Source organism: Phoca vitulina, unplaced genomic scaffold (assembly GCF_004348235.1).
Source record: "Phoca vitulina isolate PV1807 unplaced genomic scaffold, GSC_HSeal_1.0 scaffold41, whole genome shotgun sequence".
Taxonomy (NCBI): Eukaryota; Metazoa; Chordata; class Mammalia; order Carnivora; family Phocidae; genus Phoca; species Phoca vitulina.
This window is the reverse complement of record NW_022589744.1, coordinates 12,233,013-12,258,270: the sequence shown is the minus strand read 5'-3', so window position 1 is coordinate 12,258,270 and position 25,258 is coordinate 12,233,013. Positions and strand designations below refer to the sequence as shown.

At 60.8% G+C, this 25,258-nt stretch overlaps 1 protein-coding gene across 1 annotated transcript; it reads left to right on the top strand.

Annotated features, from left to right (window-relative positions):
- Positions 1 to 1,649: 1,649 nt before the first annotated feature.
- RHBDF2 (rhomboid 5 homolog 2) lies at positions 1,650 to 25,252 on the top strand. The gene is made up of 20 exons (XM_032429556.1): positions 1,650 to 1,726; positions 6,386 to 6,465; positions 12,872 to 13,061; positions 16,049 to 16,213; positions 16,903 to 17,030; positions 17,549 to 17,744; positions 17,828 to 18,031; positions 18,998 to 19,126; positions 19,484 to 19,602; positions 19,724 to 19,918; positions 20,885 to 20,996; positions 21,215 to 21,289; positions 21,463 to 21,624; positions 21,958 to 22,067; positions 22,218 to 22,281; positions 22,386 to 22,480; positions 22,676 to 22,751; positions 22,927 to 23,027; positions 23,172 to 23,325; positions 23,993 to 25,252. The coding sequence occupies exons 4-20, from the start codon at positions 16,070 to 16,072 to the stop codon at positions 24,410 to 24,412; spliced, it is 2,484 nt and encodes an 827-aa protein (XP_032285447.1). The 5' UTR covers positions 1,650 to 1,726; positions 6,386 to 6,465; positions 12,872 to 13,061; positions 16,049 to 16,069; the 3' UTR covers positions 24,413 to 25,252.
- The last annotated feature ends 6 nt before the right edge of the window (positions 25,253 to 25,258 follow it).

Sequence of the window (25,258 nt, the reverse complement as noted above, 5' to 3'; positions counted from 1 at the left end):
GCCGAAGGAGGAGGCTAGGCCAAGTCCTCTTCCTGCTGAGGAGGAAGAAGCGTCCACCGGGGGAGCCAGACTCGGGCCAAGGGGCCAGGAGAGTGGAAGGACAGAGCGGCCCAGTGCTCGCAGGGGTTAGCGAACACTACACCCAGCCCGCACCCAGCCCGCACCCCACCCTGGAGGGAGTTGGGCGGGTCCTGTCAATGCCTTTAGGAAGGGGGAGGCTCACCAATTTTGGCCCTGGCCACAGGGCTGTTGCAGGTGGGACCCCACAAGTATGGGTGCCCAGGGGGCGAGGGAGAGCAACCCCAGGGGAGCCGCTGAGCTAGGGAGAGGCTGGGCCACAGGGAGATCCGGAATCAGAGGCCAGCTTCTCTGGGCTGAGAGGGAGTAGAAATTGGCTCAGAATTGATGAGAAATGGGGTCCTAGTGTGACAATAGGAACAGTAGTATCGACAGTAACCATAGCACATGCCAGGTGCCCCTCCCCTCCCCCCGGGGGGGGCTCTTCTTACAAGAGGCAGGGCCTATCATGACCCCCATTTACAGAGGAGGAAGCCGAGGCTCAGGGAGGTTGCAGGATTTGTCCAAGGCCACACAGATAGCAGGAGGCAGGGTCAGGATCTGAACTTAGGTCCTCTGGCTGTCGGCCCCCACCCTTATGATAATAACCCCACTAGTTAACACTTGGTGGTGCAGCCTTTCACAGGTTCTGTTCGCTGCATCCCCACTGCCAACCACGTGAGAAGGCCAGGAAGGCTTTGCAACTTCGCAAATTAAGAACAGGGTCAGAGGGGCTAGGGCCTGGGCCGAAGCCACCCTGTCCTCGAGGCTGGGCCCACCTAATCTCCAGATCCTGAGCGCTTTCCTCCCCTGCTGCAGGTGCCCGCGTGAGCCAAGGTTCTGCCCCATCAGGAAGGTTGTGTGTCGCCGGGCCAGAGACAACGTGAGTTTTCACTGGGTGGCCCTAAAGGAGATTGCTGTGACTCCTCCAGAGACCCCGGCCACCCACGCAGGCACCCAGCGCGGGCTTCTCCCAGGGACCAGCACTCCTGCCCCTGGCGGCGGGCGGATGGGAGCGGGGGAAATTGAGCAAGACCCGGCCTAGGAGGGCGCCTCCGCCCCCAGGAGAATGAGGAGGGCCGAGATCAGAGGCTTCCCCGAGGCGGGAGCTGCAGCGGGATTTGGAGTAACTGAGATGCTCCAAATGCTTTACAACGAAAAGGTAAAGGGCTAAAGGCTCGAGGAACAGGCCCACTTGGCCTTAGAACGAGGGAGCTGGCGGGAGCGGATGGGAGGTGGTCGTCGTTGGAGTGACTTTTCTCGCGGGGTGGGGGGGTGACGTGATGGCAGTGCAGACCTAGATCATGCGCTTTGTCCGGGAAGGAGAGGACGGCGCCCGGAAGAGACCAGCTCAGGCGGAAAAGAGGGTTCTGCCCAGACGGGGACCCCCCCTCCCCAGGGGCGGAGCACCCAGCAACCCGCGCAAGTCCAGGGCGCCGCGGGGCTGGCCGCAGCGTCCCGCACCAACCTGAGCCCTCGCCCCGCCCCTCGCCCCGGCCCCGCCCCCGGGCCCGCCCCCGCCCCTGCCGGCCGGCCCCGCTCCGCCCCCTCGGCCCGCGCGCAGGTAGGGAAGAGGCGGAGCGCCGGGGCCCCGCCCCCAGGAGCCACCGCCCAGTAGCTGGCCCGCGCCGCTCGGAGCTGCGTCCAGGGGACGTGGGGCCGCAGGGAGGTGAGCGGGGGCAAAGGGCGGAGCCCGGCACGCGGCGGCCGGGCCGCAGGCGCCGTAGGGGTCCGCGGGGTCGGGCCCGAGCCTCGCCCGGGGCGGCGGTGCGCGGCCCGCGAGGGTGCCCGCCCTGCCGGAGCGCTCGGGCCCCACGTGGGGCGCGCCGGAGGCCAGAGGTCGGGGCTGCACCGGGTCTGCCGGTCCCTGGGGCGCGGCTGGGACAAGACGCCGAAGGGGTCCCCTGGCCACGGGTCACCAGATGTGGGAAGGGCACGACGATTGGGCAGAAGTTTAAGGCTCCGGGAGGAAGAGAGGGGACTGGCAGGGGACAGGACCGCGCGGCCCCGCCTTCCTCCCAGAAACGCCTGGAACGCAGACCCTTCCCTCCCCTTTCAACTCCGAAGCGAAGTTTGTGCTTTCAGCCTCGCCAGGGTGGAAACCGGTGCGAGGGAGTGGAGTCACAGCAAGGCTAGATCGAAGCTCAGAGATTGGACCCAGAAGTCCTGACTTCTGGACTGTGAGGGGCTTGGGAAGGTTGGCCCCCGCTGATGTTCCTCCAGGGCCTTGGGTTAGGTTAGGGTTAGAAAGGGTTGTGTCTGCTAGACGCACCCTCCCATCCCAGGGCGGAGGGGAAGCCGAGGTCTCAGCCCCTGCCTAACCGGGTGAGTCTAAGCGGAGAGAGCCGAAGGGTTGGAGCTCCTGAGAGGGTGTGTCTGAGTGGGGGAAGGCTTGCCCAAGACCCCACATGTGCACTGGCTGCTGGCTCCCAAGTGGCTAGATTTAGGGCCCCGTTGTTGGTGACATTGGCTGTTAAAAAGGCTGAGCCCAGCATCTGTGTTCCTGTTCACTCTTTAGGTAGGGCAGAGGGAAGAGTGGAGAGTGAAGCTTGTTTTAGAGCAGTAGGAGGTTCTCAAGCAGGGCACTGATTTTTGGTGCCAGGAGATATTTGACAATGGAGACATTTTGGTTGTCACAACTCAGGAGAAGGAGGGGAGTGCTGTTGTTATTGGCATCTAGTGGGTCCAGGCCAGGGATGCTGCTAAAACATCTTACAGCACGCAGGACAGCTTCCCACCAGAAAGAATTACGCGGCTCAAAATGTCGGTGCTGTGCTGAGGTTCAAAGACCCTGGAGCCGCATCTGCTCCATCAGGTTACTTCTCATTGACTTCCCCTGCTTGCCTCAGTTTCCCCAGGAGTTAGGGGAGGAACAAAATAAGCTTAAATGAGATAAGAGGTGTGAGGACAGTTATTCCCCTAGCAACAGGCTTCCTTTGGTGCCATAAAACTGCCTCTTCCCTGCTCAAACCACAGTCTCTGCAGAGAGCGGGTCTGGGTGCTGTGGGGGAGGAGCTGAGTCCCAGGGGCTGGGAACAGGGCCCTCTCACAGCTCAGTCCTGGAGTGCCTCACCCCTAAGGCAGCCTCCCATGCAGAGTGAGCCAGGGCAGCCCTGGAGCTCAAATATCCCCCTGGGCGGGGGAGGAAGGGGGGAGCTCTGTTCTCATAGATTTTCCCAAAGCTGGATTGCTGAGACAGGCATGGACGCCTGGCACCATGTGACCTGCTGGAATTTTCCCTTCTAAACTGACACCTAACTCTTCCAGTTATGTACACCAGGAAAATAACATCCAAGGACTAACAGGCTTCTAATTCCCTGTGGCTCCCCCAATCTGCTTCCCTCCTGCAAAAAAAAGAAAGAAAGAAAGAAAGGTCCTCTGTGGCTGTGGGAACCTGGGTTAGACAAGAGGCCCCAGGGTGGGCCCCGCTGCTGGCAGTGCGAGGCACCCCGTGCTCCTGGTGTTAGCCAAGTGCCAGGCCAGGGGGACCCCGGTAGGGACGACTCCGGTTTGAGTTGGCCCAGCTCTCGGGGGTGGGGGTGAGGGGGCTGTTCTAGAGAGGTGGGATGGAGTGAAGCAGCTGTCCGTCCCCAGGAGCCCAGGCCGCCCGCTGCCCTCCCTTCCTGTTTTCTGACAGTGTCCGTTGCTCCCATCCTGTTCACTTCTGGACCCTGGCCTCCTGGCCTGGGAACGATAGCAGGACAGAAGGAGAGCAGGTGGTAGTTTCTGGTTGGTTTTTCTGGTTTTGTTTTTGTTTGCTTTTAACTTTAAAGGGCTGGAGTGACACTCCCGTCTTTTTGTCGAACAGAAAACTGTAATAGTGGCCCGTCTTCAGTGTGTCTGTCATAGCACAGAACAGCAGAGGCTGATACTGAACCTGGGCTGTCACTCCCGGGCCCGTCCCCAAAGCCTCGTGCCGACCTGCTGCTGAGCCACTCCTATCTGGCTCGCTCATGTGCGAGCTACAGCTGTACGGGGTGTAAGACACACACAGCCCAGGAGGGGACTTCTGTTCCTCTCGCAGGAGGGATTAGTCACACCACAAATACAGCATGGAGGCCCCTGGGGTCTGGGTCTGGCTCTTCCTCAGTGGTAGTGTTTTTACTGGTGGCCAGACTCTTCACAGCGTTCCTGTCAACTTGCAATAAACCATGCTAGATGAGAGAGCAGATAAGGGCAGGAAGCAGTCAAGGGGGTGTGTCCGTGCATGCACGTACCTGTTCGAGTCCAGGTGACTTGAACGAGGGTGCCTGGCTGGCTCAGGAGGGCATGTGACTCGATCTTGGGGTCATAAGTTTGAGCCCCATATTGGGTATACAGATTACTTAAATAAGACTTAACAAAAAAAAAAATCCTGAAACAAAAACAGGTGACTTGAATGAGCCACCTGGCACTTCTGTTTGGTTCAGAATGAGCGGTGGCAGGATTGGGGTGGCCCCAGCCTCCTGCCTGCCCCATGGTGCAGCATCTGGGGAGATGAACTCTCTGGGCTGCCTCCCCCAGCTCCACACGTCCCCTCGGGTCTGAACCACCCACTTTGGAGCAGTCTTCAGTGTGGTCCTGGCCACCCCTGGGGATTTCCAGAGTGAGCTCACACAATTGCTCCCAGTTTCCTATCCAGCTGAGCCAGGCTGGGGGAGGACTGGCGGGGTCATCAGGGCCCACTGGGAGTGTGTAGGCTCGCCTCACGCATGGTGGCTAGGTTGGGGAAGTGCCCAGGCCAGGCCAGCTCTCGGGATAGAGGCCAGGGGGAGTTGCCCCACCTGCCCCATCACTGGGGGAAAACAAGGGCTTTTCCCCCACAGCCCATAAAGTTACTGTTGCTTCCCTATGGGAGTGAGATCTGAGTGTAAAGAAAAATTCATCCTCTCATCTTCGGGGAAGCACGAGAGCCACAGTGTTCACATTCCGTCATTGTGTAAACTTATCCAGGGACCCAGACACAAGTCATTTGTTTGCAGTTCAAAAGCTGCCAGAGGCATGTTGTGGGGGTGGGGTGCCAGGAGAGTGGTTGGAGCTAAGTGGGCAGTGCCAGGCAGGGATGCTGGCCAGGAGGGTGGGAGGACGGTAGGAGGGTGATGCCCAGCGTGGGGAGCCAAGGAGCGAGGCCCAGAAGCTGGCAGCCACGGTGGCCCGTGAGGTAGTGGTCAGTAGCATGAGGGTCACTTGTGGTCCGGGCTTCAGTCTCCTCAGCTATACTGTGGGGTAGTGTAGTCCACCAGGACTGGTTGCTGTGAGGATTCCGGGGCTGATGCATGGGAAGTCTTGGGCCCGGAGTCTGAGGTAGGAGCCGTCGGGCCTGGGGTTAGGAGCGTGTCTGTGTGCCCTTGGCACAGGCTCGTGACGATGACAGGGGCCTTGCCTCGTGGGCCGTTGGGAGGGCTAGCTAAGAGCATGTCGGAGAATAGCAGTGCTATAATTACTCCGCAGAAGTGGCCCGGTCTGGGGTGGGGAGCCCCACTCCGCGGAGGCTGAGGGGACGGAGGGTGGGCTTGGACATGGGAGGGGAGCCTCAGGCCAGGACGTGCTGGCTCCTCCCAGCCAGGGCTTCTCCCTATCTGCCTGCATGTGGGTCATGATGAGGGGGTGAGGGGGTCAAGGAGGCGGTGACCCTCCGCTCTGCTCGCTCTGGCCGGGCTCGCAGGGCCAGGAACAGGGTAAGCCTTTCAGAGCGTTGGGCATCATCAGGTGGTCCTGCCCCTGATCCAGCCAGAAGCCTCTCTTCCCTCTCCAGATGGCCCTCCCCAGGTCAGGCCTGCAGGGTGACCTGCAGAATGCCTGGAACAGGAGGTGGGGACCCCACTGTGGGATGGGGCAGGAGCAGGACTTGGCATTGAAATATGGCCTGAGCCCTTGCTCGCACCTTGTCGGCCACTGGTGATAGATCTGGACAGACAGCGGGAGAGAAGGTTTGAGAAAGCCCTTTGATAAGCTGAGAGGGACTACCTAAGTGCCAGGTGATGTCATTTCTGCCTAGGGGACTGGGAGGAGCTCAGGAGTCTCAGAGGCCCACACCTAAACTCACCCCCAGCACCTCGGTCACCACCCCAGGCCCATATTTTGGCCGCTTTGCCTCTCCAGGTACGGGGTGGCAGAAGGCACCCCCCCCCCCCCAACAATGAGACCTGGGACAGGTGACTTTTGACGTGTCTGAGCCTCAATTTTCCCACCTGTCAAATAGAGATCTGTATCTCTGGGGCTCTTGGCTCAGATAGACTAAGTGCGCAGTGGTCAACCAGGAATAAAAGAGGCCACCAATTAGTAGCCGTTGATTGTGCGCCAGGCCCTGTACATTCATAATCTCATGTCATCTCTGCTGGATCGGCAGGTTTGGGGGGACATCACCCCATTTCACAGCAGAGGAAACCGAGGCTCCGAAGTGGTAACTTGCCCAAAGCCTCCCAGCAGGTAAGTGGCCAAGCCAGGGTTTGAGTCCTCGCAGCCCTCCTTATTCCTCAACGACAGAATCCGTGCTGCCCCAAAATGAGGCAGGGGGCTGTGGTGAGTAGGGATTTACAAAGCCCTACACCCCCAGTCTTAATGGCCTGGATGGGCCCATGTCCAAGTGCCCTGAAGCCCAGTCGTCATTGGCGCCGGGGCCAGCCTCTTCTGGGGAAGCAGCAAGCTCCGGGGCAGGGTTCTGGGAAGTCAGGTTTATTAGCTCCTTAATGACTGTTTACAAGCTGAAAATTGTTTGCCTGGCATGATCCCTCCCAGCTGTGGGGCCAGCCTGGGCCTCCAGAAGTGAGGGGCACCCAGAGCCCCAGCCTGAGTGGATCAAGATGAGGGACTCAGGGCAGCCCAGGGCCTGACTTCTGGCTGAGTGACCCTGACCAGGTGCTTACCTCTCCATAAGCTATGGTAAGGCTTTGTCCCTCAGCTGCGTGTGCACCGAGGGTGAGCCCCAGCTAATGGTGACAAAGCCACCCAGATTTTAGACTCCTGGGGGGCTACTTAGCATCCTTTAGCATAAACAGACTAGGGTCAGAGATGTTAAGTGGCTTGCCTAAGAGTTCACAGCATTTAGGGTTGGGCCCAAGACCCGGTTCCCTCAGCTGGACAGTGTTTTCACTGTCTGGAGCCAGGCCACAAGGAGCCGGGTGGATATTAGGTGGACCCCACCCTTGCAAGCCCAAGACAGAGCCCTGCTCTGTGTACTGAGTGTGGTCATGTCTGGAAACAGCCTGTCACCCCTCGGTGTCAGGGAGCTTCCAGCAGGAGTGAAGTGGGCCTCCCCTGCTCCCCAACCCATGTTGTACCCCATCCTTTCCCTAACCACCGAGCACGTGCTAGGCCTCTGCCACCACCAAGGACCAGTGAAAAAACCCAGTTCCCAGGGGCTGCTCAGTTGGAAGAGCATGTGGCTCTTAATCTCAGGATTGTGAGTTCCAGCCCCACGTTGGGTGCAGAGATTACCAAAAAAATAAATAAACTTGGAAAAAAAAAACAACAGACAATTCCCAGTACCTCAAGATCTTGAGAGGCAAACCCTCTTGCATGTTTGGAGCAAAGCCCCTGGCGTCAAGCTCAGGTCGACATGGTGTCCAATGGCGCATTCTCCCTCTCCAGGAGCCCTCCTGTGCCCTGGTATCAGACCCAGAAAGGACGAGGGCCTTCTGGACCCCCAGTGCTGCCCCTGACTCCTCCCCTTCACAGCAATGCTCAGGGAGCAGCAGAACTGGGACAGAACATGTCTCCTTCCCAGAGGAGGCTGGGCTGTTGGGCAGGGCCCCCTGGGACCAGCCCCTGTGCTCCATTCCCTCTCTTGTCCCCAAGCTGCAGTTGGCCCCCAGGCTCTGGGAGCTGCTGCTTTCCTGGGGTGTGGGAGGGCACCTGCATCCCTGCTCAGCCGCTATCCCCTTGTGTGCTTCTACGGGCAGTTTCTGGAGTCCAGAAAGTTCCAGAGAGCCCTTGGGGAGGGCACCTAGGAGGGCAGGATCCAGCACTGTGCCCAGCTGGGAACACCTGGTGGCATTTAGTGCTGCCTGCCCCTGCATCCCAGCTCAGCCAGCTTCCTGGACCAAGGGCCCCCTCAGAGGATGGGGCATTCACGTCTCTGCCTGCCCCCCTGGCGTGTGGTCCCAAGAAAGCCTGATGGGTGGGACAAAGTGGTGTTGGGGTCTGCACCACTCTAAGAACTTGGCACCCCCCCACCCCCACTCCCACAAGCTCCTACCCTGGGCCTGGAGCCCAGCACCCACTTCCCGTGTCTGTGGTCGGCGTGCCACCCAAGCACTGTAACTGGGTCACAGGGAGTCCAGAACCTGGGGTCTGGTGGGGAAAAGCCAGTGGGTCATCAAGCCCCTGAACCTGCTCCCCTCTCCCCATTCTTTATCTTCTGAACTGAGTTTGAGCAAAGCCTTTTAAGGTGTCGGGGGTGGAGAAATAGGGGCTCTCCCTGTGGGAGGGGCGCAAACCCACAGGTGCTTTCAGCTTTTCTCTCCGTCGGGGCTAGCTGGGCTGACGCGCAGCCTCCCAGCACAGCAGTGCAGCCGTGTCCGTGGACTGGCATCTCTGGGGAAGTGGGCACTCGCTGGGAGGGAAGGAGAGGGACGGGGCGATCCGCTGGCTTCTCTAACCCTGACCAGCAAGCGAGTTAGAGTTCGTAGCCTCCGAGGGGGACACCGTGTCCCCTTCCCTTTCTGTCTCTGCATTCTCTCTTCCTAAGTCCTGTCCCCACACCCTCGGTGTCTGCTGGGCACTTCCCAGCCCTTTGCTCCGGCCCCGCTCTTGGCAGAGCAGGGAGGTGTTGGGGTGAGTCACGGGCCATCGGGAGACCAGGTTAGATGACAGCCTTTACATAAGCTGCCCCTTCCGGGTCTCGAGGGGAGCTGGAGCAACTTCCCCGAGGTCAGCAGAACTCGGGGCTTTGCTGGGGTTTGCACAGTGTGTGAGGGCCAGCTTCCTCTCTGCAGCTTTCTAAAAACGCCCCAGTTCCCAGAAGGCTGTGGGGAGGGACCAGCGAGTTTCAGTTTCTGTGGCAGGGAAGCAGGGGAGAGAGGCCACTTCCTTGCGCCTGGCTGTCACCCCGTCATCCTGTGATTCATCAGGGGACAGACAGGTTCCCAGCAGCCCCGGGCCATCTTCCTTCCCTCTGCACTGCCCACTCACCCACAGCTCCAAGCCCAGGCCAGGGGGCGGTTTATTTCCTCGGTCCAGGGGACCTGTGCGCTCCCCCACCCCCCACCTCGGGAGGTCCCGTTCACTTCCCGATGGAATCTAGTGGTTGGGAGTGGTCTGCCTCTTTCCTCTGCTGGAGGGGATGCTTGTTACCCCTTGTCCAAGGGTCCCTTCCTTCCTTTTGTCCCCAGTTCTGGCCCTGATGTCAGGAGCCTCCTGTTCCCGTCTGGAGCTGCACCTGCTGCTCACTCCCTGCCCTGGTTCATGAGGGTCCTCAGAGCCTGGGGATTGCGGAGACCCCATCGCCACCAGCAAGACCAGGGAAGCCTTCAGAAGCCTGCTGGTGTGCGCTGGTGGCCTGCAGGTGGGGAGGGAGAGAAGGGACTGGAGCCAGACCCCTGGGGGCAGGGGGGGAGGGGACAGCCGGCCCATGCAGGCTTGAGGGGAGGGGTGCTCCCCTGGGCACGCCCAGGCAGAGCTCCGTCGGGGGACCTCTCTGGCCGAGGCCTTGCTTGCCGTGGCTTTGTCTGTCGGGATAGGGCTTGGCTGGCAGTGCCCGGCCCCACCCTTTGTGGGGAAACCAGATTCTCTGGCGGCATCAGTGAGTGCTTTCCGAGTCTGCCTTTCTGTCATATGTGCCTGATCCAGGCTGCTGTCAGCCAGGTTACACCACTGGGGGTGGGGGTACAGAAATGTCAACCCGTAGGATGATTTGAACTCTGCACTTCACTTTTTCTTTGAATCTGCCCCACCCACACCCCATGATGGACCTCACCCTAAGTCCCCTTCCTTTTCCCAGGCCCAGCTCCTCTGGGCTGGGGCGGAAGGCCCCACTGAGGCCTTGGGCAGGTGGCATTGGCCTTGCTGGGTGGGGCAGCCTCTCAGACCTTCCACACAAGCCCCCCACCCCTCCCCAGCCTACAGGTTGGGTGCTGCGGCAGCCCTGGGGTCTTAGAGAGAGCAGCGGATGTGACTGTGGGCAAGGAGGAAGCCTTGTCCCAGGATGTCACAATTTCCTCTGCAATGAGCAAGCATTTCTGGGGCGTGGGAGATATGTGTTGGGCGGGGTGCTCCCAAAGCTCCAGTACTTTTTTCCAACTGGGTTCCTCCATGCCCTAGACTTGGGTTCAGTGCCCCCCCCGTACTGCCAACCCTACCCTCTGCCCCCCACCACCCCAAGGAAGGAACTGGGCTTCTGGTACACCTGTCCACCATTTCTGTACAAGTTGGGGGCAGTCTCAGGAGCAGGCTGTCCCCTCCTTGGTGGAGAGGGGCTGTGGGAAAGTGGTGTTTTGTGCTGAACTGTGGGCCTCGTGGGTGTCAGAGCTGGGCCATCACCTTGTCCAACTCCCTTGCTTAACAGAGAAGGAAACTGAGGCCAGGGGGTAAAGCTAGCTACAGGCCAGGACTCAGCATTGCCCACGAAGATGGTGAAAATAGCTCTCTTGGATACCACGCTCCTCCCCAGGAAGGTGTGCCCCCAGCCCTGCCTCTGCTCTCCAGGGCCCAGCCACTTCTCCCTGTGGCCCCCAGAAGTGCCCTGGGGCCGGTCCAGTCTCCCCAGTGTCAGGATGTTGGCAGAGATGGCAGCAACACAGTGGGGGGCTCTGGGCCGGGGGGCCCAGCCCGGGTGCTATGGCTTTGGGATGGAAGGGCAGGCCGGGGGGCCCGGGCTGTGCTGTGGGGAGAGGGGAACAGGAGGTCCAGTGGGGGCTCATCCTGGGACTGCATCTGCCGTCCTCGGGCCACAGCAGGGCAGAGGGCACTTCGTGGAGCCTTCCAGAGTGGGCCACTCCCTTCCTGGGCTGAGTGTAGGATTGGGGGGATAGTTTTAGTCCAGGGTCCATGTGGACTGACCGTCTGCAACCATGCATATGCCCCCCCCCCACCTGCCTCCCATCCTGTTAGCCATTAGTGGGAACTAGCTGTGCCAGACTGGGTGCTGCTCGGGTAGGGGACCCCTACACACAGGCAGGTGTCTGCACTATGCTAGAGGAGGCAGGTGAGAAAGTGGTTGATTCTGTCTGGTGGTGACAGGGCAGACTTCCTGGAGGAGGTGACATTTCACCTGCCATTGCCCAGGCGGATGAGGGGGAGGCTAGTGTGCCAGGTGCAAGGCCTCCAATGAGGAAGTGGGGGCCAGGGGACCTGCAGGGCATGTGTGTCTGCTGGGGGTGGAGTCAGGTTCTGAAGGGCACTGGGTGCTTCCTGTGGGAAAGTGTGATCAGCGCGGAGTTCCAGAAGGAGCCTACGTGCTTGGTGACCTCACCCAAGCTCGGACTCGGCAGCTCTACCGTCCCAGCCTTCCTCCACCGCCTGCCTCCTTCCCTTCCTGGTGCAGGACAGCACCTGCCTGGTGCCCTCTCACTGCACCCTGATCCCAAAGGAGACCAAACGAGAACTTTCCATCCAGGGGCCCCAGGGGAGGCTGTTGTCTTGGAGCTGTCCCCAGAGTAGAGGCAGGCCCATCTGCCCGTGATCTCTGAGGGGCCTTGTCACCCACTGCCGGTCTGCCCTGAGGTGTGAGGTCAGGACTCCCAGCACTTTGGGATAGAAGGAAGGATGCCTGAGTCTGCTGGGCAAACCCTGAAGCAGAAAGCGTCCTGGGCCCCCAGCTCTGCCTCAGATCCCCCCTCGGGCGCCCCCTCCCCAGCTGGAGTCCCTCTCTCCTGTGGCTGGAAGACTTTGCCGCCCCTGTGAAATCAGAGGGAGGGCACAGACCTGCCCCACGGCAGCCCCCCAGACCCCTCTGGGTAACCCCAGGCCTCTGAGGAACAGAGTTTGCAAAGTGCTCTTGAGTAAAACTAAGTTTCCCTCCGGACTGGACTCTACTGTGTCACCCTGATAGGGGGCTGTCCAGCCCCCAGTGTGCCCCGTAGCTTTGGTGGGGGGGGAGGGGTGGCTCCCGTTTCCTGACGAGATCCATCTGCTCCCCTTCCGAGCTGTGTGAGCGTGGGCAAGTTCCTTAACCCCCTGAGCCTCCCTCCATTCCCATCCACAAAATGAGAGCAATGGTAGATGTCTACTGTGAAAGGTGTTTTGAGGACAAAGTAGGATAATGCACGTGAAGGGCCAGGCCTGGCGCACCTGGAGATGTGACCTGCCCTGCCCCGGGTTCTGCTCGAGGAGGGTCTGCTGCAGGGTTCCTCTGTGCAGGACTTCCTAACGAGGAATGCCGCAGTTATTCACTCTTAAATGCTTACCTTTATGTTGTGTGGATTTGACCTCAATAAATTATTTAAAGAGCTAATACAACAACAAAGAAACACTTCTAAATCATTTGAACGCTGCCTTAAATATCTGCCTTACTCTATTCGAAAGGAAATCTTAATCAGAAGACAGCCAACACTTTGTTTTTAAGTTAAATGTTTCTCATGAAGTTAGGTTAACACAGAAAAAAAAAAAAAAGCAGAGACCGTCCTGATTTGGGGTTCCCAGCCCAGAGTGGGGGTCTGCAGGTGGTTTTTTAGGTAAATGCTCTGAGGCTAGAGCCCCTGGCTGCCTGGCAGTCTGAGTGCCCAGCCCGTCAACAAGGGGTCCTTACTCCGGGTGGGGAGAACAGATCTCTTAATCCCTCACCCATGAAGCCGGTAGAATTATCCCCATTTTGTAGATGCAGAGACTGAGGTCAGGAAGATTGAAAGGGGCATTGTTCCCAACACGCCTGCTTGAGCCTGCCCTTCCTTCTCTATAGGCTGTGCGCACCAAGGGAGCAGCCCTGTTTGGCCTAGAAGCCTCTATCTTGGCATCTGTCCACCTCTGCACGGAGCTGAAGCTTGACCGACCCCAGAGCATCTGTGTAGAGTGAGGGAAGGAATAGAACATGCTCTGAAGACCTCTGCAACAAGACCCAGGAAGCAGTGAGCTCAGTCCAAACTCGGAAGGTAGGACGCCAGGTAGCCGGGTGGGCTGGACCCAAGGCACAAGCCGCTTCGCTTGCTTGCTGGTTTTTCATCCAATATGTACCGATACTAGCTGTGGGCCAGTACTCCGCTGGAGGTGGAGATGCAGCAGTGACTAAGGCAGAGAGAGGAAGATGACCAGGGTAAAGCGATGGAGAAACTTGTAGCAGGAGCAGGGAAGCTGCTTCGGGCAGTCAGGGAGGGCTCCTTGGAGGAGGTGGCACCCAAGCTGGAACCGGAATGATAGGAAGGAGCTACCTGCTCCACCGTGTGATGATCTGATACGGGGATGGAGAGACGAACACAGGCAGAGGCCTAATGTTTATGGAGCACCTGCCTGAGACTTTTTTAACAGCTTCATGGAGCTGTAATTCACATTTAATCCACATAAACTATATCCATTTAAAGCGTACGACTCAGTGGTTTTTGGTATATGCACAGGTCTGTGCAATCATCAGCACGGGCAGCTTCAGAACGTTTCCATCACTTCAGAATGAGACCCACCCTTTAGCTGCTGTCCCCCCAACCCCCTGCCTGTCTCAGACTTCCGTATGAATGGACTCCTAGAACATGTGGTCTTTTGTGTCTGGCTTCTTTCGCTTCGCATAACATCCTTAAGGTTCAGCCACGCTGGACCCCACGTCAGTGTTTCACTCCTGTTTGTGGCTGCCTCATAATCCCATCATGTGGATGGAACACATTTTGTTTCTCCGTTGGTCTGTCGATGGGCCTTTGGGTTGTTGCCACCTTTTGGTTCTCATGAACATGCTACTGTGAACATTCTAGAACAAGTTTCTGTGTGCACACACTGCCCGAGTGTGCATGATGCATGCTCTCATTTAATGCTCAGGGCACCTCTCTTGGGGGAGGTCTTTCCCCCGTTACAAGGTGAGGATGTGGGTGACTCGTGGTCAAGTGCAGGTCAAGGCCAGACCACCCAGCTGCAGTGTGCTTTTGACCATGACCCCTCAGCACCTCCTAGCAGAGCTTAGCAGGTGCTAAACAATGAGGGGCCTAGAGTGGCCGAGTCAGGGGCAAGGAGGACACAAAGCCACTCAGGGCCCAGAGGCCCCAGTGAGAAGCGTGGACATTAAGTGAGAACGGGAAATCCTGGGACGGTGTTGAGCAGAGAGTGACGTGGTGTGATTGGTGCTTTTAAAAGGTGATGTCTTTGCTGCGTGGCAGATGGTCACGAGGGTGGGGGCTCGAGGGGCAGCAGGTGGAGTGGTCAGGAGGCCGCTATGATCCCTCAGGTGAGAGAGGTGGCTCCCGGGGGCCGGGGTGGAGGGGACCGATGGCCTCGGGCCGCACGTGCCTGCTCTGTCACCCTTCCAGCACACGTTGGTCCCACTCGCCCTTACCTGGAGGGCTCCCGTGTGACTCGCCACGGGTCTACGCACACCCGGGGTCAGCACTGTGTCAGCAGACAGATGTGGAGTCCCTGGCCTTATGCTAGGGGAAGAGAAACCGAACTCGCTCCAGCAGCTTTGGGAAGTAGGGAGAGGATTTTAGGCAGAGAAAGAGCAGAGTGAGTGAGGAAGGGAGGAGAATAGAACAGGCAGAGTGTTGATTCTGGTGGAATCAGAGGGCAAGTGGGAATCGGTGGGGGGGGCGCCGAGCAAGTGTGGACAAGCCCCAGATTTGGGCAGGGGCGGGGAGGGGGGGTAAATTGCCACCTCCTCTTGGCAGGGCCATTTCACAGGATCCACTGAAATTCAAGATGTACTTACTCTTCAACCCAGCAGTTCCACTTCTAGAAGTGTGTCTTGGGATAGGGCTGGGACATGCACATGGTCTAGGCAAGGGTGTCAGTTAACACTGGACAGGAGTCCCTGAAAACACCCTAAACAGCCATCAGTCTGGCATTAATTAAATCTTGGTGCATTCCACTCAAGGAAATCTTTGCGGTCATCAAGAAAGATAAGGTAGGGGCGCCTGGGCGGCTCAGTCGGTTGAGCATCCGACTCTTGATCTCGGCTCAGGTCTTGACCTCAGTCAGGGTCGTGAGTTCAGGCCCCATGTTGGGCTCCACGCTGGATGTGGAGCCTACTTAAAATAAAAAAAGATAAGGTAGATCTGTCTGTATGCATTGATGTGCACCCTACGGATGAAAAGGTATGGTGTGAGCGTGTAAAATTTTAAGTACATGTATCCTTTTCCAGGTGCAAAGAGGCTCTTATGTGGAAGACAGGGTGACAAGCAGACTTTGAGTTCACTCTCTGCTTTATAATCACTGGAGTCTTTTTTGTGTTTTTACAATGAGTATATGCCACTTTTATCATTGGGATTAACATTTTTCCTCCATGAAAAGAAAAAAGTACCAAACAGGTGGCAGTTTCAGTTACCTTTGAAAAAGGAACCAGGCAGCCCAGGGGACAGGAACCAGCATGGTGGCTTTCCCATCTGTCTGGTAATGAGGCTGAGCCACCAACCGCTTCCTCTCTAGAAACCCAGGGACGGCTACTAGGAGAACCACCTGCTGCCTGCACAACTGTGGACCTCTTGTTTGCGGCTAGGGCACTGGGTTACCCTGGAGCCGCCTTGTCCTCCCCCAAGCCCTGCCCCAAGGTCAAAGAAGCTGCCCTCTGACCCCTGGCCTACCTTGACCAGGCTGACAAGGCGGCCAAGGTCACTGCAGCTCTGTCCTTTGCCCTCCGGCTCCTCTCTGGGTGTGGTCCTTGCCTGAAGCTGAGAGACCACCAATGGAAGGAGGTGGAAAGGTGGGTATTCCCCAGACCCCTGTGGGCCTGGATTGCAAACAAAGGACAGAACTAGACCTACTTGCCTTACCCCACCCAGTTCAGGTTCAGTCTCTGCCCCGTGGTTTGGAACCCAGCGTTAGGCTTGACTGACTTCCTGCAGGTTGTTCTGAGCCCGGGCCGTCCGCCCTGGCACCAGGGCCCCCAGGTCCCTTCCTGTCTTGCCACCTGTCGACACACTCATGCCCCCTCTCCCCGTTTCCATTCCAGCCGCCCTGTCCCTGGCCCACCATGGCCTCCGCTGACAAGAATGGCGAGAGCGTCTCCTCTGTGTCCAGCAGCCGCTTGCAGAGCCGGAAGCCGCCCAACCTGTCCATCACCATCCCGCCACCCGAGACCCCGGCCCCTGGCGAGCAGACCAGCATGCTGCCCCAGGTAAGGGGGCAGCCTGGAGGCTCGCTGGGGAGCGACAGCTGTGCACACAACACCGTTTGGGCGGGGGAGGCCCCCACTGCCTGTGTCACCCCTCACTTGGGCCTGCACCCCCTCTTCCCCGGCCCCAGATGTCACAGGGAGTGGGCCCTGAGCGCAGGAGCCGCGTCTCCCGGTGGTCGGTGGACGGGGAGACCAGAAGCACAGTCCTCAAGAGAGGCTCCCCGGGTCCACCAGGACCGGCTGTTTGCATTTCCCGCCCGGGGCCCCCCGAGGGGCTGTCAGACTTGGGGGAAGAGACCCCACGTGCTGGGCATCAGCAGCCTGACCCCTGTGGAGAATGGGAATGAAGACAGGCTGGACCAGCGCTCCATAAAGAGCTCATTGAGAGTGTCCTGGGGCATAAAAGGGGTCCTGTGTTGGTGCCACCCACTCACCCCGGGGGCCGTTTTGCGTACAGAGGGGGGAGTGGGGGGGAGGGGAGCACTGTGTAGGGAGCTGGGAAATCATGCTAGGGTTCATTGAAGAGTGTGAAGGATGGTGACTTTACTGTCGGAAGGAAAGCAGCTCAGGCGTGTACATTAGGGGTGAGGTGCATTCTCAGGGTTCTGGCGCAGGGAGCCAAAGAAGAGCGAGCCCGGGATCTGGGCTCCACCAAGTCTCAGCCCGTCCTCCCGCCCTGCCTCCCGCAGAGGCCCAGGAACCCAGCCTATGTGAAGAGCGTCAGCCTCCAGGAGCCACGGGGACGGTGGCAGGAGGGCAGCTCGGAGAAGCGCCTTGGCTTCCGCCGCCAGGCCTCCCTGTCCCAGAGCATTCGCAAGTGAGCACCCTTCCCGCCCCCGCCCCCCCAGCAGCCCTGGGGACTTCCGCTGGGCCTGGCCCTGTGTCCCTTTCCTAGGAGTAGGCAGGCCTTCGTGAGCAGCACTCCCCGCAGGGCTGGAACGTGCATGTTCCGGGGGGTGGGATTTGAGGCCCAAGGGGGACGTGTGCCTTGTAGAAAGTCACAGTGTGGAGGCTGGGGGGTTCAAGGTCAAGGAGCGGGGGCTGCAGAGGAGGCCCTGGCCAGCCCAGCTTCAGCCCCAGACTCTGTTCCTCCCCTCTCGTCTGGTCATTGGGTACCGACCCGGGGGCAAAAGGGGGAGCCGATCTGCCCCTTGCGCTGGGTGCACGCATGCGCTGTAACCTCCCGTCCCCTCCCCTGCACACACCTCCCGTCACCCCCGCGTCCCCTCCCCTGCACACACCTCCCGTCACCCCCGCCCGAGCGCGGTCCCTGTCCCGCCGCCCCCGCCGCCATGGCGGTGGGCGCGCGGCCACGGCTCTGTGTGCGCTCCGCAGGGGCACGGCCCAGTGGTTCGGGGTCAGCGGCGACTGGGAGCTGAAGCGACAGCACTGGCAGCGCAGGACTTTGCACCACTGCAGCGTGCGCTACGGCCGCCTCAAGGCCTCATGCCAGCGCGACCTGGAGCTCCCCAGCCAGGAGGTGCCTTCCTTCCAGGGCACCGAGTCTCCGAAACCCTGCAAGATGCCCAAGGTGGGCTCCCCCGGGGCGGGGGGTCGGCAGGTGACTTAGCCCCGGCCCGTCGGCTCTGCTCACTCCCCCCTCCCTCCCTCCAGATTGTGGATCCCCTGGCCCGCGGACGGGCGTTCCGCCACCCGGATGAGGTGGACAGGCCCCATGCCCCACACCCACCCCTGACCCCAGGGGTCCTGTCCCTCACCTCCTTCACCAGTGTCCGCTCCGGCTATTCCCACCTGCCACGCCGCAAGAGGATGTCTGTGGCCCACATGAGCTTTCAGGCTGCCGCCGCCCTCCTCAAGGTAAAGATGCCTCCCCGCCTCTGCCCGGCCCCCGCTGTCCCTCCCTCCCTCTGTCCAGAGCACCCCTCAAGAGCTCACCCAGGTACGTCCTTCTGGGCCAAGGGCGGTGGATGCACCGGGTTACCTGGCAGAGAGGGGGGCCCTGCAGCTCAGGAGCCTGGCCCACGTCCTTCCAGCCCCAGTTCTCCATAGTTTGGGAAGCCGGTTTCTGCACTGACACGAGCTGGGAAAGTAGGACACGTGCAGGCACCACCCTTCACCCAAGTTCACTCAGCGCCTGTGTTGTGTTGGGCCCGGGGACTGCAGAGGGAAACGAACCAGTGTCATTGCTCTGGAAGGGCTCCCAGCCCTGGGCGGGCCGATGTCACTACTCAGTGTGATGAGTGCTGGGGCCCACGCAGGAGAGGGGCTGATGTCAGGACAGGCACTTGGGCTGAGCCCAGAAAAATAAGGAGAAGCTTCCCAGGAAAGGAAGGCAAGGAACAGTATTCTCAGCAGAGGGAAGGGCCTATGCAAAGGCCTGGAGGTAGAGGGGGCGTGGCACATCAGGGGAAGAGCACATGGTTTGATGTGGTTTTAGTGAGGGGTGCTTATAGGAGGAGTAGCCGCAGATTGGGGTCAAAGAGGCAGACAGGGGCCTGCTGTGCTGTGCCAGGAAGCTGCGGCTGGGGGAAATGGCCCGAGTTTGGGGAGTAAGGGTGCAGAACGAGTAGTGGGGAGCTAGCTGCCCCAGCCAGAGGGCAGGAGGTCAGCAGGGTGAGGATAACCGAAAATCTTGAGAAGAGCCATGGGTTCGGGGCTGCGGAAGCTTTCTGGCCTTTTTCCGCAGACACTCCTTGCTCTGGGCAGGGTCCCATCTCCCAGGTGCTGCCCCGGGAGGAGGGACTTGACAGTTCCTTTGGAGGGGGCGGGGGGTAGAGGCACCTGCCCCGGGCCTGACGCCGGGCCCTGCCTTGCCCTCTCCAGGGGCGCTCCGTGCTGGACGCCACGGGACAGCGGTGCCATGTGCTCAAACGTAGCTTCGCCTACCCCAGCTTCCTGGACGAGGACGTGGTGGACGGAGCAGACACATTTGACTCCTCGTTTTTTAGTAAGGCAAGCATGGGGTGTGGGCCTCAGGGACTGGGTACGGGGTGGCCTGGGAGTTAGGAGAGGAGACCCAGCCCTGATCATGCTCTGCCAGGAGCCCCTGAGGGATCCAAAGGCCCACTGGTGGGCTGGGACGTGGCACCTCGTGGAACTCCTGGGCGCCTGTCTTCCTGCTGGGGACCCGGCAGGGCAGGGTGCCAGCCGGGAAAGCCACCGTCAGGGCTGACAGGCACGTGCCTTCCATTTCCCTCCCAGAGAGCCTGTCTAGCTTTGTTCTGTCCTTGAATTGAGGTGCTGGGAGCAGTATGGACAGTGACTGCTCACACTGTCTTTTTCTGTGTCCCCCACTCCACCCCACCCCAGGAAGAAATGAGCTCCATGCCCGACGACGTGTTTGAGTCTCCCCCACTCTCGGCCAGCTACTTCCGGGGGATCCCGCGCTCGGCCTCCCCGGTCTCCCCCGATGGGACGCAGACCCCTCTGTGAGTTCTGGGCACCCTTCCTCCGGGTGCGGGGGGGCGGCACAACGGGGGAGTCCGTCCCGAGCCCCGTCCTGGGGTGCGTGGGGGGGTGGGCAGCGGGCTGAGGGCCGTCCCCCACCAGGAAGGAGCACGGCCGCGCCCCGGTCACGGCGGCCCGGCGCGGCAAGCGCATCGCCTCCAAGGTGAAGCACTTCGCGTTCGACCGGCAGAAGCGGCACTACGGCCTGGGCGTGGTGGGCACCTGGCTGAACCGCACTTACCGCCGCAGCATCAGCAGCACGGTGCAGCGCCAGCTGGAGAGCTTCGACGGCCACCGGTGAGGCTGCTGCGCCGGCCCGGCGGCCCAGGGGCCCCGCTCTCGGGAGCCCCTCGGCTGGAGGCAGAGGGGAGAAGGGCCGAGAACCAGACCCCCAGGACCCTCTCCTGTGGCACCCCCTTTATTCAGCGGGCGTTTAGTGCGCAGCTCGTGCGGGAGAGGAGAGCGGGGACAAGTCCTCAGGGTGGCCCCATGGGACACAGCCCCACGAGCATGCGTGTCGCCTGGGAAGGGTCCTCGGCGCTTGCTGCCTCTTCACCCTCCCGGCTCTCTTGGCCTGTGTCCTTAGCCCAGCTCCCAACAGCGGTCAACAAGCCTTCCTTGAGTGCCAGCACACAGGCCCTGGAACAGCTCCAACAGGAGGGACAGGGAGGGCAGGGTGGGCCGGAGGGACAGTTAGAAGCTCTATGAGTGAGGGGACCGTGGGGGGAAACCAGAGGACTGGGGAGGGGCAGTTCTCACAGTGTGCCCCAGGCGGCGACCCGATCGACATCAAACCCAAAATCAAAAAACGAATGACAAGCGTAGCAAGTGTCCCAGGAGGACAGAGAGTGAGTGGATGGCTGGTGGGGAGGGCTGCGGTCAGCACGAGCAGGAGTTAGCCAGGCAGAGAGAGATGTGAAGAGCGTCTCTGGCAAAGGAAATGCCGTGTGCAAAGGCCCTGGGGCTGCAGGGATCATGGTTTGTCCTAGGAGCTGTAAGAAGAGAAGGTGGGTGGGCGCATTAAGGCCCTCAGGAGGGGGTGACATTAGACTTTATTGCAAGGGGAGCAGGAAGCTGTCTCAGGGCGTAAGCTGCGAGAGAGATCTGTGAGGGTGCATTTACAAAGTCACTGTGGTGAAGGACGAGTTGGAGGGGAATACAAGGGGAGGGGAGAGAGCAAGTGAGAGCTGATGGGGGCTGGGCTCAGCAGGTGAGGGTTGGGATGTGGGTTCAGCTGGGCTGACCCAGGGCCTCTGTCCCCAGGCCCTACTTCACCTACTGGCTGACCTTCGTCCACATCATCATCACACTGCTGGTGATTTGCACATATGGTATCGCACCCGCGGGCTTTGCCCAGCACGTCACCACCCAGCTGGTGAGTCAGGCTAAGGAAGGGGTGCTCCCCTCTGGGGGCCCCAGCCTCTCCTGAGAGGCATCAGCATCATCGGCCACGGAGTCCCTCCCTTGGCCACAACCTGGCCCATGCGGGAGGTGCTCCGGGCTCACCATAGCTTTACCTCTCAGCCCCACTCTGGGGGCTGTACCCTGGGATGGGGAAACCCCTGAACCCCCTACCCTCTGCCCCTGTACCAGGTGCTGAGGAACAAAGGTGTGTATGAGAGCGTGAAGTACATCCAGCAAGAGAACTTCTGGATCGGCCCCAGCTCGGTGAGGGGCCCAGGGCGATGGGACAGCATCTCAGCAGGGAACCCTGGGGCCCTGTCGCCCCCAGCTGGGCAGGGGTCAGCTGGCCCAGGAGCCCCTCTTATCAGGGGACCTTCAGGGGAAACTCAAGAGAGTGGCCAGCTCTGGACCCAGGCTCGCTCTTTCCCCTCCCCCAGATTGATTTGATCCACCTGGGAGCCAAGTTCTCCCCCTGCATCCGGAAGGACCGGCAGATCGAGCAGCTGGTGCTTCGGGAGCGAGACCTAGAGCGGGACTCGGGCTGCTGTGTCCAAAACGACCACTCGGGCTGCATCCAGACCCAGCGGAAGGACTGCTCGGTGGGGCCAGGCCCCCTAGCCCCTGCCAGCCCACTCTGGTCCTGTGCACCATCTTCACTTGCCCCAGCATAGGGGAGGGGCCCTCAAGGACCAGTGACCGCATCCCCTCCCTCCTTCCTGGCCCCATACGGGGAGAGTGCGAACCTTCGCAGCTCCGGAGAAGTGAAGGAAGTGATGTTCCCAGGTCTTGGGAACGTCAGCCAGGGGTGGAGGTCTGGGAGATGAGCCTGAGCCCTGGAGACCAGGGGAAGAGCCCCCGTCCAGAGGGTCCCTTGCCGACTCTAATGGGGATGGTGTTATCCCAGTCGCAACCAACCCTCCTCTATCCTCCAGGAGACTTTGGCCACTTTTGTCAAGTGGCAGGATGATACGGGGCCCCCCATGGACAAGTCTGATCTGGGCCAGAAGCGGACATCAGGGGCAGTGTGCCACCAAGACCCCAGGTCCAGTCTCAGGGTGGCCTAGCTGGGCTGTGAGAAGATGGGATTGAGTGTCCTGTCTGTGCTTCCCCCTGGGGATGTCAGCGGGTGGGTGTGGCAGGCTGGGGGGGGGGCACAGCTCCTCATTTTGCCCCCTCTGACCTCTGCCTCCAGAACCTGTGAGGAGCCAGCCTCGAGCGGTGCCCACATCTGGCCTGATGACATCACCAAGTGGCCAGTGAGTGTCTGGGGTGGAGAATGGTCTAGGAAGGGCAGGGAGAGGGTGAGGGTGTCGCCGCTGCAGGGGCCCAACCCAGTGTGGGCGTGTCGTCCCCCCCGCAGATCTGCACCGAGCAGGCCAAGAGTAACCGAACCGGCTTCCTACACATGGATTGCCAGATCAAGGGCCGCCCCTGCTGCATCGGCACCAAGGGCAGGTAAGCCAGCTCCTTGTTGCCACCTGCCACGCGGGCTGGTGTCCTCCCTCCCCCACTCTGGGGTCGCCCGTGGTGTGAGCAGGATGAAGGGGAGCCTGCCCCAGAGCTCGGGTCCCCACAGAGGGGCGCCCCTCCTGCCAGTGGGCAGGGGTACTCGGGGCTCTGATGTATCCCCTTGCCTCCCTGTCCCCCCAGCTGTGAGATCACCACCCGGGAGTACTGTGAATTCATGCATGGCTATTTCCACGAAGAGGCAACACTCTGCTCCCAGGTGAGGCAGGGCGTGCGGGGGCCCTGAGGGTGAGCAGGTGAGCCCGGCAGCGTGCTGGAGCCGGCCTCATGCCTCCCCTCCTGCAGCAGGTGTCTGGCTCTGCACACACACACCCCCCCCGCCACATCGGGGCCAGCTGGGTCACAGGCACTGACTGCCCCGTGCTTGCCCTCAGGTGCACTGCTTGGACAAGGTGTGTGGGCTGCTGCCCTTCCTCAACCCCGAGGTCCCAGATCAGTTCTACAGGCTCTGGCTGTCTCTGTTCCTCCACGCAGGGTAACAGGCCCCTCGCTGCCCGCCCCTCCCCCCCCCACCCCTCTGCTGCCTGCCCCCCGCCCCTGGGCCCGTGGAGGAGGACTCCTGGCTGGCAGCCGGGGGCAGATATGGGACGGCTGACGCCTGCTGTGGCCCCCTCCCCAGCGTGGTGCACTGCCTCGTGTCCGTGGTCTTCCAGATGACCATCCTTCGGGACCTGGAGAAGCTGGCCGGCTGGCACCGCATCTCCATCATTTTCATCCTCAGTGGCATCACCGGCAACCTCGCCAGCGCCATCTTCCTCCCGTACCGGGCGGAGGTAGGGACTCGGGGGACGGGGCAGGGAGGAGGGCCAGCTCTGCTGCGTCCCGCCCCTTCCCCCCCAGAGCCGCCAGAGGGACACACGGCCCCGCCCGGGCCAGGCTCGACAGCAGATGGACAGCTAAGCTGTGGGCTTATTAGCTGATCCCCTAATCCCTGGGAGCAAGGAAACAGCGATGCTTCTGCGTCATGCTCAGGCATCACCTCCAGAAAGACTTCCCCAGACCCTGTCCCTCCCTTTGTTCCCCTTCTCTGCTTCATTTCTCTTCGTGACCGTGACCCTTGCCTGCCTACCTGCAAGTCACATAGCTGTGGGTTGAGCTGCATGAAATCTCCAGGGTGCAAACATTCATGACCCACAGAAACAGTGACAGTTTTTCCATTGATTCGACCCCATGCCCTTGGCTTGTTCGGTGTCTGTCCATCCTGCCGTACGCTGCCTGGCGTAGGCCTGTCTGTCCTGCTTACTGCACAGACTAAACACTGGGCACGTAGTTGGTCCTCAGTGTTTGCAGAAAGGGTGGGTGCCACAGGCCCCACTTTGGTCCGGGAGCCTCAGCTGCCGGGTCCCCACCCCTGGGAGAGCCCGCCCGTAGGAGGACCCGGCTGCGCCCCGGCTTCACACCTGGCACCCCGGGCTGACGCCGCTCCCCGCCCCGCCCCAGGTGGGCCCGGCAGGTTCGCAGTTTGGCCTCCTCGCCTGCCTCTTCGTGGAGCTCTTCCAGAGCTGGCAGCTGCTGGAGCGGCCCTGGAAGGCCTTCCTGAACCTGTCGGCCATCGTGCTCTTCCTGTTCATCTGCGGCCTCCTGCCCTGGATCGACAACATCGCCCACATCTTCGGCTTCCTCAGCGGCCTGCTGCTGGCCTTCGCCTTCCTGCCCTACATCACCTTCGGCACTAGCGACAAGTACCGCAAGCGGGCCCTCATCCTGGTGTCGCTGCTGGTCTTCGCCGGCCTCTTCGCCTCTCTGGTCATCTGGCTGTACGTCTACCCCATCAACTGGCCCTGGATCGAGTACCTCACCTGCTTCCCCTTCACCAGCCGCTTCTGCGAGAAGTACGAGCTGGACCAGGTGCTGCACTGACCCCCGCCAGGCAGGCCTGGACGGGCTGCCTGTCTGCAGAGCGCCCCAGCCCGCGCTCCAGAGACCCGCCGCCGGGGGCCCCGGCCCTCCCCCCACCAGCCACACTGACCCCGTGGTGACAGTCACAAAGGCGAGGTCCTTGGGGGAGTGAGGCCCCCCTTCCTCAGTCTGGGGGGCCCTCCGAGCGTGTGCTTCTCCACAGCGCCGGGACTCAGACCCTGCCTTCCTGCTGCTCCCCTGCCGGCAGGACCCCTGCCGAGGGGTGGGCTTCTCTCCTTCCCAAGGTCCCCGGCTTTGCCGATCTCCCCACTCAGCCCCAGCTGGGGCCTGCCCCCCCCCACCCCATTACTGTGGCCGTGCCCTTACTGGGACGTGGCCAGGGTTCCCACCAGGTTCCCACCCCTGCCTCACTGAGGCCTCCCCTCCCTGCCCTATTAGCCCGTGCCCCTTATCCAGCAGTGGCCTGGTGAGCCTGCCCTTAATGCTCCTGGACCAGACGTGTGGGAAAGGCTTTGCCGTGGCCCGGGGCAGAGAAAGAGCATGGAGACGCAGCGAGGCTGGGAAGCTGAGAGCCTCCACTTGATGGTCGCAAACAGAGGCTGTCCCCTCTCTGTCTGTCCTGGCCCTCCCTCTGAGTCAGTGTTCTGCCTTGTGGGGCTGGCTGAGAAGGCCGGCCCTACCCCACTCTGCCTCACTCCTGCCCAAGTGGGGGTGGGGGCTGGGCCACCTCAAGGACCTGCTCCCAGGGGTTGCCCAAGGCTCAGCCAGGCCCATTTTTTACTGGTTTATATTATGGTTCTAATTTTTAAAAGTAACGCTAACTTTATATGGATGATGTCTCGAATG